This window comes from Volvox carteri (assembly GCF_000143455.1).
Source record: "Volvox carteri f. nagariensis unplaced genomic scaffold VOLCAscaffold_36, whole genome shotgun sequence".
NCBI classification, from domain to species: domain Eukaryota; kingdom Viridiplantae; phylum Chlorophyta; class Chlorophyceae; order Chlamydomonadales; family Volvocaceae; genus Volvox; species Volvox carteri.
Window position 1 is genome coordinate 781,540 of NW_003307579.1, and position 15,055 is coordinate 796,594.

Below are 15,055 nucleotides of genomic sequence, written 5' to 3' on the forward strand. Positions count from 1 at the left end.
TGTTTGGGGGGGAGGTAAGATGAACCACTGGCGAATGAAGCAGATACTGTTGGCGGGGGGGGGGGGAGAGAGGGGAGAGCGAGGCATGAGTCAAGGAAACAAACTGCTGACGACGGCATCCAACGCAGGAATTGCCCCTGGGACTTTGCCGAGGGAGAGGGGGGTAAGACGAGCCATGGACGAGGGAAGTGGGGGGGGGAAAGACGAACCACACACGATTGAAGGTGGGGGGGAGGAAAGGCAGGCGGCTGGCACAGGATAAGGCCTGACTTCTGCTCCCGGAGTGTCCGGGTTCAAATCCGCCTGCCGACCTCTCGGGTGTTTGAGGGGTGTTGAATTTGGAGATGGCCCCCCATCTTGTGGACGCTGTAGACCGTGATTATATCAACTTGCGAGCTGACCAGGAACTAAGTTGAGGCGCCGTTGATCCGCTAGATTTGGTTGGATGCTTGTGGTGAGTTGCTGAACCCAACGAATACATTCTGAAGTGGATGGGGTGAATGGATTAGGGTGGCGCTCTCGCAGGGGAGAGCAGGGAACTGCCTCCAAGGGACAGGGGGCCGCTGGTGAAGCTATACCACCCTGTAACAACATACATACTACTGACTTTAATTAAAGTATATCTGACAAATTGCGTCATTCGTGAGCGCCGCCGTCGCCATCGCCACGTCGTCCTCCTGTCGTACCTGCGCCGCCGTGATGGTTGACTGTATCCCTGCCACCACCGTCTTCAGGTGCGCCGGCGACTGGCTGACCAGGTCATCAACCGAAAAACTAACTGTACGACACAGGCCGCCCAGACTGACGCCGCCGCTGAGCCCTGTCAGCACCGAGTTGACGGAGGCGCTGCCGCTCTCAAGTACGACACCGCCGCCGCCGCCACCGCCGCTGGCTCCTCCCCCTCCTGCCGCCATGGCGCAGCCCGCTGCTGCCTGCAGCCTCATCCCCGACCACTCAGCCGCCAGGGGCCCCAACAGCTGTCTGTGTATGTGTGGCATGAGCAGCTGAAAGGGGGAAGGGGGGAAAGACGAACCACGAACGAGTGAAGCTGCTGGTTAGGGGTTAGGGGTTAGGGAGGAATGGAACGGGAATACACAGCATGCAAAGAACGAGGAGTTCATTGTCGATACCCAAAGTGGTGATGGGGGCCGGGTTGGGGGGGTGGGGTAAGAGTACAGCAAAGAGGTTGAACAGTCTTGGTTCACATCCCTCCCTTTCCCCCCCTCTCTCGCCACCAGCTCCCCTTCCCTTCCCGGCACCACCTCAACCCCCGACCTCCCTTCTGGAAAGTGACCGGAGCATATATATGGGTCGGGGGTTGAGGTGGTGCCGGGAAGGGAAGGGAAGGGAAGGGGAGCCGGTGGCGATATATATATATATACATATATATATATATTGTTAATACTGTATTGTCCAATATTGTAAATAGGGTCTAGTTTACTAGACCCTATTTACAATATATGTGGACTATAAGATAGTCCACATAAAAATTGTCTAATATTGTAAATAGGGTCTAGTAAACTAGACCCTATTTACAGTCTAATATTGTAAATAGGGTCTAGTAAACTAGACCCTATTTACAATATTAGACAATCTCTGTATTGTTTATGTGTAATTTTAGTTTACTAAAATTACACATAAACAATACTGTATTGTCTAGTGTAATTTTAGTAAACTAAAATTACACTAGACAATCTCTGTATTGTTTATGTGGACTATAATATAGTCCACATAAACAATACTGGAGCACTAGACAATCTCTATATTGTTATTGTATACTGTAATTTTAGTAAACTAAAATTACAGTATACAATAACAATATTGGACAATATATATATATATACATATATATATACATATATATGTATACATATATATATAAGCTACAAGTTTAATAAGTAGCTTAAACATATGCTAAGACTATGTTTAATAAGTAGCTTAAACATAGTCTTAGCATATATGTTCGCAAGGGGGCTTAGCTACATTCCTAGGCTCTGCCAAAATTTACTCCTGTTCTGGATTATTAAGATACTACAAAAACAATAAACCAAATATTATACTGAACACCTAGACATAATAAAAAAATGTTGATATACATATATATTATATATACATATATAGCGAGGGGTTCTCTCCAGGGGGTCCAGCGCTTTCTGCTACTTGTAACACCTCAACCCCTATCACCCAACCCCCGGTCCACACACACATACACATGCACCCCGGAATTCCCCCCCTTCAACCCCCCTTCCCCTCCACTGCAGTACTCCGCGCACCTGCAGCATACATTGAGCTTCCGCACGAACCTCTTCCAACAAGCCAGCGGGGACCTGCTGCTGTGCCGTACACACGTACAACGCAATCTCGGGAGCTAGTGTGGACTCGGCGGCCCCCACCACCGCCAGCGCCAAACAGGCCGGCGGCATGCGGCACAGCTGAAAGCAGACCTGTCAAGTACGACAGTACGGCATAATGATCAGCCGGCCGTACTACCCCGGAATGAAACCACGGGGAACTGGAGTTGAGGGGTGGACAACACCAATTTAAGATGGTCGGGCACTGCTGGTTTTTTCTCGACCTTGTACGGCAAGTACGGCAAACCCTCCCACCCTTTCCCCGTACCTGCACATCCCTCCCCGGCTTGTCCTCCTGCTGCAGGTACGCCCGGCAGTTGGCGACCACCCGGCCGTTACCCGGCCCTTCCCTGGACACCACGTCCAGCAACAGCGTGTCCATGAGGGGACCTAGCACCCCCTGGAGCGGCGCAGACGTGCCGACAGACATAGACTGAACGAACTGAGCAAAACGGGAGAAAGCGGGGCAAGGGGGTAAGGGGGAGGGAAGTTAAGGCGGGGTGGGGAAAAGTTGGCATACATACAGTCGGGGTTTGGCACTACTGGTAACGCGCGTTCATTGCCCCCGGGAGATCCCGGGATCGAGACCTGTCAGGGTCGAAAATCCTTCCGATGGTGGGAGGTATTGCGCCCCTAGTTGATGGACGGTGGTGACCTGGGATAAAGTTAACCTGCGAGTCGACCAGGAATGGAGTTGGGCCGCTGTCGACCCGGCAGATTCCGTTGGATGCTGGTGGTGGGTGCGGAACCTGAGCGATCCACTGAGAAATTGACTAGGGTGACAGGATGCTCCGAAATACCGGGGAAGGCAAGGTTTCGCAGGGTAGCTGCCACGGGTGAAGATATAACCCCCTGTTTCACATATCATACATACATAAATACATACATATATACATACATACATCACTTGCGAGCTGACCAGGAACTAAGTTGATGCACCGTTGATCCGCTAGATTTGGTTGGATGCTGGTGGTGAGTTGCTGAACCCAACGACTACACTCTGAAGTCGGATGGGGTGAATGGAATAGGGTGCCCCTCTCGCAGGGGAGAGCAGGGAACTGCCTCCAAGGGACAGGGGGCCGCTGGTGAAGCTATACCACCCTGTAACAACATACATACATACATATATTACATACATACATACACACACGCACTATCTCTTTCCCTCCCACTCTTACCGCTCCAGATACCCCAGGTCCCTGTTGCGAAGACGCCGGACTCCGTGACATCAGCAAGGCAGCGCCCACAGCGACAGCAGAACCCCCAGCCACGATGACGCCGCCGCCGCCGCCGCCGCCGCCGCCAATCACCGCAGACGGGGAGATCACCCCCGCGGTCCCGGCGGCCGACACGGCCGCGACCGCGGGGCCACCCTGCCCTCCCGCACCCCCCACCACTCCCACCCCCGCCGGCGGCGGCGGCGGCCCAAAATACGCCACTCGGGCTTCCATGGAGTCCGACAGCGCCAGCACGCAGCGGGCGCCCTCCAGCCGGAAGTGGCGCTCCAAGAGAGCTCCGAAACCCTCGTGTGAGGCTTCCACGAGTGCCTGGGGATGAGAATTCGGTTGGTTGGTTAGTTGGTTGGATGCAGTTGTTTAGCTGCGGAAACGTTTTTTCATAACGCCCGGGGAAGGGATGTGTTCGATGCGTAGCCGTCCTTTTTGGAAAGGACGGCTGGCAGGGGACTGCTGACCCCCCGGCCACAGCCGGGAGAGGGGGAAAGACGGATATCATATGCTGGCGGCGTACAAAGTCCGAAAGACAAGAGGGGGGAGAGGGGGGCCCAGGCGGGGAGCTGCTACTAACCAAGGGGTCGTCATATTCGTAGGTAACGTGCCGTGTTTTTCCGATCCGGGATGTCGTACGCAGCAGCCCGTGTAATAAACATGTTGGACGGGAAGGTGGTGCACACCACTGCATGCCGCCCGCTTTCCCATGCGACCATCGCTGCCTCCCAAACGTCCCAATCCCTTTACCCCTTTACAGTCCCCGGCGCCATCTCCCGTACTCTCCTCCTCTCTCCCCCCCCTCAAAACACACACGCTTTCCCTGTCCCACCTGCAGGGTTTCCGCCCGCTGTACGGCAGCCAATGTGGACGCAGCCTGGGGGTGATATTGGCCGGGGGGGGTGTTCAAGGCGGGGTGGGTTATGGGAATAGCCATACTCACAAAAGTGCGGATACTGGGCATCAGTGGATGCAGGCAGTTGCCGCGGCACAAACACACGTGCACCTCTCGACACGCGCACTCAAGCCCTCCCCTCCACTGTCCCCGGTCACTTGGGCATGGAGGAGTCAAGCTCCACCCCAACCGACGACACCTTCCGAACAGTCTGGGAGACCAACCTCCCCGACTTCCGGCCTTGGTCCTGCCTAAACCCCAAAGCAGTTCATCTGTTTCCACAGCCAATGCAAACACAACGCAAGACCAGCCGCCCCGACGGCCCCGATATCGCCCTCCCGCAGCTAAGAAGTGACTCCACTCGCCCCGCTGTTCAACCACCCCACACACGACCTCCTCCGCCAACCACTTTCGCCGCGCTCACCCACAGAGGTGCTTCAAACGTGGAAACACACGCGCGCGCGCGCGAGAGAGAGAGAGAGAGAGAGGGGGGGGAAAGAGCACTCAAGGTCCTGTACCTTGAAGGACTAACTGTAGTATCCTGGAGGGCTCATCACGGTATCCCGAGATCCACCGATCGGTTCTTTTCCGAAAAGCCGTGATATAACACAGTACCCCAGCATCGCCCGGGCTACAGGACCAGCGGCCCCCCCACGTTGTCAGCTGGTTCAAGGGTCGATTACACATGCGCTCGGACTCGCCTGTGTGGCCCAATTCGTACCCCCCGGCCCCCTCCTCCAACGTCAACGAGAGGCCGCCAAGCGGAGTCCTATCTTCGGCAGCCAGTTTCAACGGCTGGCGGGGAGTTGTCATCCTGTAAAGACGTGACGACTTGGCCTACGCGGTGGCGCTGCCTCTGGCCCTGCCTGACATTCGCTGATCAGGACTACCCGAGGTATCATCGGCTTCTGCGGACCAGCCCCATGAGCTCTGCTCCCAGCTCCCGCCCACCCTCATTCTAACGCCCTACCTACCCCACCCCCCTCACCCGCCCCTATCCCCAACGATTTGTCAGGGCTGGGGATGGGGGGCGCGCACACACACGCACACATCTACCTTTGGCGAGCCTCAGAGCAGTTCTGGTGCTTTGGAAGTACGTCTGCAAGAGGTGGATCCCCTCCAGCCTTTTTCTACAGCATTCCTTTCTTCTTTTATTTTTCCAACCTTCCCTTTTTTCTACAGCAATCCTTTCTTCTTTTCCTTCTTATTATTCTTCTCGCATCAACGCATGCGATTTCCCCCCCTGTGCCGCCAAGGCAGACGTAGCCATCCCTCCCCCCTCTTCCCCCATCCTCACAATCCGCCGACTGAACCCCAGCGAGCAACCGGCCGCCCTCATCCCCGCCGACTCTCACCAGCATACACGACGACAGCTGCTTAGGGTCAGAGAAGAAGGCGAGTCCGAGGACCCGGGCAAAGCGCTCAAACTGATGGACCTGATCCGCCAGACGGGGCGTTCCCGCGCCGGCGCCGCCACCGCCGTCGGCGGCCGCGCCCACCGCACTAGCCGCCGATGCGGGCCCAGCCACCGTCACCGCCGCGACCAACGCCCCATTGCCATCCAGGATCGGCACCGCAGTGAAGTCGCTGAGCTGCGCGTTATGGTACAGCTGCCGCCAATCCGGCGGAAGCTGCACTTCTGCGGCGGCGGCGGCGGCGCTGCTGCCGTTGCCGGTGACTCGCACAGCGGCCGCTGGAGGCGAGCGGCAAATCGTGACCTGGCGCGCAGAGAGGGAGGGATGGGAAAGACGAACCACGAACGAGTGAAGCTGCTGCCAAGGAACAGTGTACAAGAAGCAGGACTTGAGGGAGGGATGGGAAGGGAGTTGGGCGATGTGGGCGGGAAGTCCATGGAGCAGCTTCTACTCGGTCCTCTTGGTGCACCCGCTTCAACCCCAAACGCTCAAAACCTGCGAGGGGTCCCTCCCCCTCTCTCCAACCGGTACACGAAACGCGCAAAGATGTCGTCAAGGAACTAACGCAGTTGAGTCAGTGCTTTGGACTCCTCCAGCTCCAGCTTCTCCGCTCAGCTTTGGGCGTGTCGACAGTCGTACACTGCCCGTACACTGCCTTTTCCCCTTCCAACAGAGGCCCCTCTGTGGCCCCCCTGTGAGATAGCCCTTTTCCACGACCCTGAGTGCACCGTAAGTGCACCAATACATGGACAACGAGCCTTCCCCTACCTATCTATCCATCCATCTATATCCATCTACCTACCTATCCATCTACCTACCTATCTATCTATCTACCTACCTATCTACATCTATCCATCTGTCTATCTAGATCTATCTATCTATTACTCCCGAGGGAAAGTGGGGCATACCTGTTCAATGTACATTGGAAGTTTATCCTGATTCAACTCGGATAAACTGCCAAAGGAAGTCAAAACAAGGACCCCTCTAGTGAATGAAACCCATAGACCTCCCCCAACACCCGCATGTGCGAATCCGCATGTGGGGTTTTCAGCGACGAGATTTCCCGATTACCCTCACCTTGCCCCTCAGCAGCAGCTGCAAACTGGTCGGCTCCCCTGGAGAGCTGAGGCACGAGGCGTAGGAGGCGCTGGAGGCTCCGAAGAAGCCGCCATGTCCCGCCACACCTCCCCCGCTGCCCAGGCGGGCTAGGCGACTGGTCTGCAGACTGGCGGGCCCCGCTGAGGTGTCCGCGAGGTGGATGTCCCCGGTCTGAAGCACCTCCGCCAGGGGCCCCCTCGAAGACATGACCACGAAACACGATTGGTACGGGCAGTAGAGGTGCACGCTGAGGGGTGGGAGGGTGTGGTGGGTGGGAGGGTGAGCTGGGAAGCATGCTCGGAAAAAAACAACGGGTCAGGGGTGGGGTCGGACTGGGGTGCTACTTGTGGGACTGGGGCGAGGAAGCGCGCGTCGAACGCAGTGCACGAAGTTGCACAACAGCGCGGGGCAGCAGCCATGTAGTCGAGGCAATAAGGCGCGATGCCGGCGAGAGAAGGTAATGCTGGCAGGGGGGTTATTGTTTCCTTGGGGTTTGAAGCAGCAGGGCCTTGCAGGGAATAGGTACATACGTTTAGCTATCGTGCTGCGTTCATGTCTAACCTTACCTACCTCACGAAGGCCGCACCGCAGCACACAGCCGCAAGTCCCACAACCTGGCCTAAACGCTCATGCCAGGTGCCTCGCACTGCGTGGAGTCCATCGTACAGAGTCTACAGGCGGGCGAAACGAATACGATTATGCGAACACGGTTCCTGGGTCAACGCGTGGAACGATTCCGGGATAATCCATGCCTGCCATTGTTGCTCAACGGAGCCGAAGGAAATCCGCCTGTCATCCACAGCAGCAGCCTCGACCACGGGCTGGGCCGCCGGTATCTTTGGAGCTGCAAGCTGCTTGGCTCCAATACATAACGATAAAACTTTCAACATTTTCCTAAGCTAACGACCTATAGTTTTGGACAGCAGCGACAGCTTGGTATGCATGGCTGGCAAAACTGGCGCAATGGAGAACGAGAAAATGTGCGCATGCTAGGTAAGTGCAGCGCGCTGACGCGTTGATCGCGCGCATAAAACACATCACGTTAGCTGCAGGAACCATGCGGATTCTCCGGTGGCTAGCAACATGGATGGTTGTGTACGTCTTTTTGCAGGGACGAGCCAGCTCTGGGACGAGCTAAAGGAAACGGCACTCGTTACTACACATGTCATGTGCACGTGCGGTAATAACATGCCGTGAAAGGTTACCTATGATTACGCCTACTTCTAATTTGGGTGGTTGATCAACGAACAAGTCCATTAAACACAGTTTCATTGTACGTGAGTCCACGCTACACATGCAACGACAGAAATGCGCGGTACCCCAAAAATATCACGAAATAAAAACGCATAGACGGTTTGTGCTGAAAGGTACAAGCCTTCTTGGCGAGTGATATTGGCTGATGACGGTTAAAGTCTGGCGGTACTTGCAACATGCGAAGCTCCCATAAGAAGGCAGCCTTTTCGCACTTTATACAGTATGCAGTAACGACTGCACTTTTAATTCAATTGCAATTAGCCCGAAGCCAGTTTATTAAAACTTAAAAATCTGGCATTGCTGCTTGCTTGCTTGGCGCCTGTCGTAACAGGTATCCTTAATCCCGTGTTGGTATACGCGGAGATGAACTTAGATTCCGGCCGCGCAGCCATGCTGAGGCCAACTGGAGCCACGCCCTGGCCCAGCCCTTACTGGCAGCGCCCCGCCAACCCCCCACCCCCACGTCAGCGCGCAAGCCGTGGACACCTCACCACGGCTCCGCGCGCCATTGGCGAATCTACTGACGGTGCCCCATCCAGCCGCCGCGGCAGACATCCCGAGCTGCTACAGCTGGCTTCAAGTGGTAGCGCCCGTACATTAGCTAACGACGGCAGTGATAGCAGCGATCGAGGCAGCAGCGGCGCGACGGGTGCACAGGCTTCCGGAGCTGCGGTCAGACTTGAACAGCCGCCGCGCCCGGAGGACGTGGACGAGCGTTACCGACGGTACGGCAATCGCAGATCCTTTTGCAAGGACGGCAGTGTCGGTACGGGCCTTGAAATTTTTTAGGCGTCTCCACAAGTTCAAACGCCGGCCCCTCCATTGCACATGTTGAGGCGATGTGGAACGTGTATTTGTGTGGTGTGTCGAATGGGACAGGTGCATATTTGTAGTGATTTATCGTCCCGCAGGGATGTTTTTATTTAAGCCCATTGCCTATTTCCAGACGAACACTTGCAGCCCGCAAAACCCCCCGCCAACCCCCCTCCTCCCCCCATCAAACCACTGCGCCAACAGAGCGTTTATGCCAGTAGTCAACTTATTGGGCAAAGTTTCGGAGCTGTGGATGCTTTTTAATCTGGCATTTGGTACTTGGGACGTCTGTGTATATGTTTGTTTGCGTGTGTGTGTGTGTGCGCGCTTGTGTATGTGTGTATATATGTTACATATCGATCCGGGCCTGACGCAGGCCAGGGGCACCTAACCGTATACCCCAACTGGAACGACCGCCGAAGCACTCCATCATTGGAGGGGCGTTATATCGGTCAGAGTCCTCTGACCGTTCTCCCTCATCATCGCAAGGCGCCGTCACCTGTTCGAATCCTCTAGCCAGCTACATACACACCAGCTCCGATGCCAAGCAACCTCCGTTCCACCGAAAGCGCATGCTCTACAGCTGCGCGATCTACCCATGCACTCACACCGGTGCCAAACACCACACTATCCTTGCGAATCCTGCCGCCGCCGCCCGGTTTCATTATCCAACTACCATCCGGTCTACAGCCTGGCCCACGGCAGTGTGTAGATCTTCATGGTGAGAGCTCCCCCACCCCAGCCGCCCAGCGCACCGGAGGAACTCGGTGTCTCACCTCATCAGCATTCGACACCCCGGTCTACTTCACCCGGCGGGGGGGGACCAGCGGCGGGATTCGAACCCACATCTTCCGATAAAGTGTGTGTGTGTGTGTGTCTCGGCACCTGTCTGTCTTTCACTTTTGCATCATAATAGCCCCTACCCCTACCCCAGTGTAGTGCGGCCTGCCCTGCTCTGCTCGGGACCCCCCAACCCCAGGGCCGACTATTCGGATGTGTTCCAGTTCGAGTCCCGGCAGGTACGTCGCAGCCTACGGGCCCTGTTCCGCGCGATCTGCATCTGCATGTGGCGACAGCGGGCGGGGGGGGGGGCTGGGGCACTACTCCCACCACCTACTACCCACCTACCTACCCACCTACCTACCCCTACCGCCACTGCCGCTACTGCCATCGCATTTACTGCTACTGCTACAGGCCTTTGCACAGTGCATTGCGGGCGGGGAGCCCCGGATGCGGCTGGTGGAGGCCGCGCTGCACGTCACCGCCGAGGACGATGCCATAGGTGCGTGCTGGGGTGCGCTGCGGAGGGAGGTCCCTCACCACCACCACCCCCTCGGCTCCGTCCCAACACCGCAACCCCCCCTCGCCATGCCGCAGCAGATTAAGAGGGATTGATATGGGGGTGGTCCTTACCGGTATGCTTGGGGGCCCAGAGGGGTTTCGGGGCTGTCGGGGGCTGTCGGGGGCTGTCGGGGGCTGTCGGTGCCTGTCGGGGGCTGTCGGGGGCTGTCAGGGGCTGTCGGGGGCTGTCAGGGGCTGTCAGGGGCTGTCAGGGGCTGTCAGGGGCTGTCAGGGGCTGTCGGGGGCTGTCAGGGGCTGTCGGGGGCTGTCGGGGGCTGCCGGGGGCTGTCGGGGGCTGTCGGGGGCTGTCGGGGGCTGTCAGGGGCTGCCGGGGGCTGTCGGGGGCTGTCGGGGGCTGCCGGGGGCTGCCGGGGGCTGTCGGGGGCTGTCGGGGAGTGTCCTTTATCTGATTCTGCCGACTCTCGCAGCTCTGCTGCTGCTGCAGCGGTGGTGGTGGTGGACAAGCGGAAGAAGGCGAGCCAGAGGCGGACTGTTGCAGTACTGCGAGGGCTACGGTTATGAGTTGGTTCGTTCGTTGACTGATTTGGTTGGTACGGTACATAGTGCTGCTGCGTATGTGCCCTGCAGCCTCCCACTCGACGGTGCGGTTCCCCGTGTGGGCGTGGAGGGAGCGAATCGAGCGACTGATAGACCAGCTGTGCAGGAAAGACTTGAGGCGGGCGGGGGCGGCGGCGGCGGCGGCAGATCATGCAGGCCGCGAGGGGGCTGCTGATGGCGGCGTGGGGCCACAGGCAGCCGCCATACTGCGTGTCGCAGAGCAGTACCTGTTCGAGGAGGTCGGGTTCCGGATGCCCGAGTACGGCAGATCCAACCTGCCAGCCAAGTAAGTGTGCAGTGTGCGACCTATCACATCATGGGCCGGTTCGGCGGTCCTCAAACCCCCCTACCCTACCCCCTACCCTACCCCCCTACCCTACCCCCTACCCTACCCGCCTCCCTCTCCTCCCGCTTCCTTGCTTTGGACGGCAATGGGCATCCTGTTATTTCCGTTGTGTGTTTTGTATCACCGTACAATCCTTCCCCCTCCCCCGACTCCTTCCCCCCGACTCCCGCCACCAGCTCCCTGGTGGATCATGCCGGTGTGTGGGAGGACGCAAGGCTGGGATACCTGCACGAGGTGGGCCGCTGGCTGCTGGACCCATGGGTCGGCAAGGGTTGGGTGAGGGGTCCTCCGCATATGATGGGAAGAAGCCACACTGACCACCCTCTAAGTCCCCACGGATACTGTCGTACTCGTGTCCGACACTCCACATGTTTGGGTACTTTGCCCTCTCTACCCCCCTCTCCTCTCCTCTCCTGCCCTCCGCCCGGTCTAACTCTCTCCTATCCGACTGGGCACTGAAGTGTTAGCTAAGGTTAGGGCGGTTAAAGAGATGATGAAGGTGAAGGTGAAGGTGACGGAGTGAGACACTCCGGAGTAGTCTACCCGGCTGCGGTCACCCGGTCACCCGGAGGGGGTATTCTGTGTGTGGGTTTTGGAGGTTATAATGGGGTTGGTTTTGGTGAATAGATGCGAGAATTGCAGGTGTAGCATTTACCAGTTTTTGCGAAACAGCTAAGGACATCAGTTTAACACGTGCAGGACGGGATTCCGGAAGTCCCAAGGCGAATGTTGGCGAGTGAGGGTTGCGGTGTCGGGAGTCGGGAAATCGTTCAATCCATAAATACGGGAGGGCCTTGCAAATGCGAAGGCAGCGGGGGGGGGGTGTGAAGGAGGCGCCGAAGGGGTTACAAGAGTTAAAGGGCTTTCCTAGCTTTAGCAAAGAACGTTAAGAACGTTACAACGTTAATTATGTTAATAATGTTAAAGGACCTTAAGAACGTTAGTAGCGTTGAATGGTAAGAACGTTAACAACGCAAGAAGTAGGAAAGTAAAAACGTTATAACGTTATATCTAAGAATGTTAAGAACGCTTTAAAAATGTTAAGAACGTTAAGAACGTTGTAACGTTAAGAACGTTGTAACGTTAAGAACGTTGTAACGTTAAGAACGTTGTAACGTTAAGAACGTTGTAACGTTAAGAACGTGAAAGAATGTTGAGGATGTTAGGAAAAGCATCTCCTTAAATGTGTTTGATGAGTTGGTTTATGTTGATTGAGTTGGTTGGGTTAGTTAGCGGTTAAGTCGTGGGAGCGAGACATCGTGCCGTACCCCACCCGCCAATCCAAGACCCGGCACCACCCTCCCCCTTTGATGCTTGCTTAGCTTGGGACTCGTACGGCAGTCGCTACTTTGGATGACATCGCCCGGTGCTCTACGGTGCGCTTCTTGCCCCGTCATATCACCCCCGAGATCTCCCCCGGCCCTCGCAGACCCTCATTCGGAGGCTGGGTCACCCTGCCGTACTGGGCTTGCTGTTGGGGGAGGTGACCTCACAGCTGCTGGCAAGGGGGGTGCTGCCGTGCGCCGCTGCCATAGATACCCGGTGCGTGGTGGGTGAGTGGTGGGTGGGGAGAGGGAAAGAAGTTCAGAGAGTGCGTGTGTGTGTGTATATAAACTCTACCAAACTCTCACCTCCGCCGCAACCGCCGCCGCTAACCCTCCTCCTGCCGCCAGCTCGTACATGACGCTCCCTCGTGCCGTACCACTTCCTGGGCTCACCCGTGAGGTGCTGATGCTGGGCAGCAGTAATAGTAGCAGCAGCGGCATGGCAAGTCTCAACACATGCACGAGCGAGGTACGGCAGTTTAAGAAGCAGAGACAGGGCGCTTGGGGGAGCGGAGGGGAGGGAAAGGGGGGAAAGGGAGAGGAGGGGAGAAGGGGAGCATCTCCACTGGGCAGGTGGATGGAGGGAACGTTATACACCACATAATGGTGGTTTTGCTTGGAGGGGGGCACTTCCCCCGCGCAGGGAGACTCGAGCGGGGCACGCGATCAAAAGTACAAACTGGTGAGACCTGCCTGTCTGTCTGTCCATCTGTCCGTCTGTTTGTCTGTCCGTCTGTCTGTCTGTCCATCTGTCCGTCTGTCCGTCTGCCCGGTGTTTTGATTACAGCATCTGCCCCCCAACGAGTGGGGGATGTTGGGGGGGGCCGCGGGTGAGGATGGGTGACTTGATGCAAATCACAACGGTGCTTCTTTCAATCCGTGTTGCTGAGCACCCGCCAGCCTTCCATTCACCCGCAACCTCCTCCTGTCTCCCCTCTCCCCCCACCCCCACCCCCACCCCCACTCCCAAAACACACACGCACAGGTCCTTGTGGAGACACTCCGCCACCTGAAACGCAGCTATTGGCCCTTCCCTTGGGATACGGCAGTGGATATGTCGTACCCATGGGCGGTGGGAAGCCACGGCGGGTTCAGGTGCTACGGGGGGTATGGGGTGATGTGTTTGCGGGGGGGGGGAGAGAAATCATGTGCGAGAAACTCAGGAGAAATGTGGTTGGGGGGTTGGGGGGAGAGGTGCGGTAGCGGAGGGTGTGTGTGTGTATGTGGGGGGAAATTATTAAATATGCGAAAGGAAAGCGTAAGCTGCTACCGTGGGAAGATGTGCAAGGGGTATCTGGGGATCTCGGTTGGAAATTGCGTCCAGACGAGCGACCCTCTTTGGGTGAGTAGGGGGTATCCCCAGCCCCAGGAACTAACAACCAACTGCCCAACTGCCTGGTTCATTTTCGTGATTGACTCGCTAACTAATCGGTTGACTGGGGGCTACATGCAGTTCGGAAAGAGCTGCAAGTTCATCGGACGTCACTGCCAAGGATTGCAAAGGCGCGCAGCAAGCAGCAGCCGTAGGGGGTGGGGGACAGGGGAGAGTTATCTGGGCCTGGGGTAGCCCCTGTCCTAACCCTTTTGGGGGCTCGTACAATATGCCGTACGTGGCGGTTAAAATGATGATTGTGGCTAAATGAACTAAGACGCCAGGTGTACAAGGTATATATGTGGGTTCGTTTGTGTATGTTTTTGCCGTACTATCTCTCATGTCGTACTGCCCAGGTCGGCTGCCAAGGCGGCGATGGGAGATGACATGTCGGCGGCTCTGGCGGCCATCGGCAAGGCAAGGGGAATGATGGCATGTTGGGGAGCGAGGCAGCAAGGGGGTGCTCGGGGGGGGGGGGGAGGGAACACGTGCGGGTGTTTGCGGTGTTGTGATGTACGGCGACGTTTGTCTGGGGATCATCTTGGTGCTGCGCTCTTGGTGGGCGTCTTGATCCTGCACAGCTCTATCAGCGCAAAGGCCCCCCCCATGGCGGGCCCCCCATGGCGACAGACACACATACACACACATGCGAATGAGCACCTCGGAGGTGGAGGTAAGCACCTCGGGCTCCTCTCGAGGCTGCGCTGACTAGGGAATGATTTCGTCATCTGTCCGGGCTTCTTCTCCTCTCTTCAGGTGGCGGCGTGGCGGCTGGAGCGGGGCATCTGGACGAGTCCCGGCGCGGGGGACTTGCGGCGGGCTCGGGCTGCTTGTGAGAGGCTGGTGCTGCTGGCGGGGGAGCAATACCCGGAGGAGAGGTGTGTGAGGCGGGTGGAGAGGGGGGGAAAGGAAATCATATGTGTGTGGGGGGGGGGCCCGGGTGAGAAGAAACTCATATGCTTAGAAACTCAGAAAAAAGAAGTAAACAGCCGAAGGGCGTCCGAAGTCCAAAGTCCTGAACTGCTGAAGTCCTCGGCGGTGAAGTTATCGATCCGGGGAAA

At 57.1% G+C, this 15,055-nt stretch overlaps 2 protein-coding genes across 2 annotated transcripts in view; one reads left to right on the top strand and one right to left on the bottom strand.

Moving 5' to 3' along the window:
• The window catches only part of VOLCADRAFT_94257 (uncharacterized protein), a gene marked incomplete at both ends in the record, with an annotated part of 18,657 nt that extends 10,400 nt beyond the window's left edge, over nt 1–8,257 (bottom strand). The window contains 9 exons of the mRNA XM_002953497.1: nt 687–1,004; nt 2,274–2,444; nt 2,620–2,793; nt 3,530–3,898; nt 4,410–4,454; nt 5,828–6,190; nt 6,965–7,232; nt 7,556–7,656; nt 8,207–8,257. Of these exons, the coding sequence (XP_002953543.1) occupies nt 687–1,004; nt 2,274–2,444; nt 2,620–2,793; nt 3,530–3,898; nt 4,410–4,454; nt 5,828–6,190; nt 6,965–7,232; nt 7,556–7,656; nt 8,207–8,257 (1,860 nt within the window). The remainder of the gene's footprint in view (nt 1–686; nt 1,005–2,273; nt 2,445–2,619; nt 2,794–3,529; nt 3,899–4,409; nt 4,455–5,827; nt 6,191–6,964; nt 7,233–7,555; nt 7,657–8,206) is intronic.
• Nucleotides 8,258–10,543: 2,286 nt separating this feature from the next.
• On the top strand, nt 10,544–10,762 carry VOLCADRAFT_34789 (uncharacterized protein; the record flags this gene model as incomplete). Its single annotated transcript, XM_002953397.1, has 1 exon — nt 10,544–10,762. A coding segment is annotated over one exon (219 nt), but the record flags the coding sequence as incomplete, so codon positions are not given.
• Nucleotides 10,763–15,055: the final 4,293 nt, after the last annotated feature.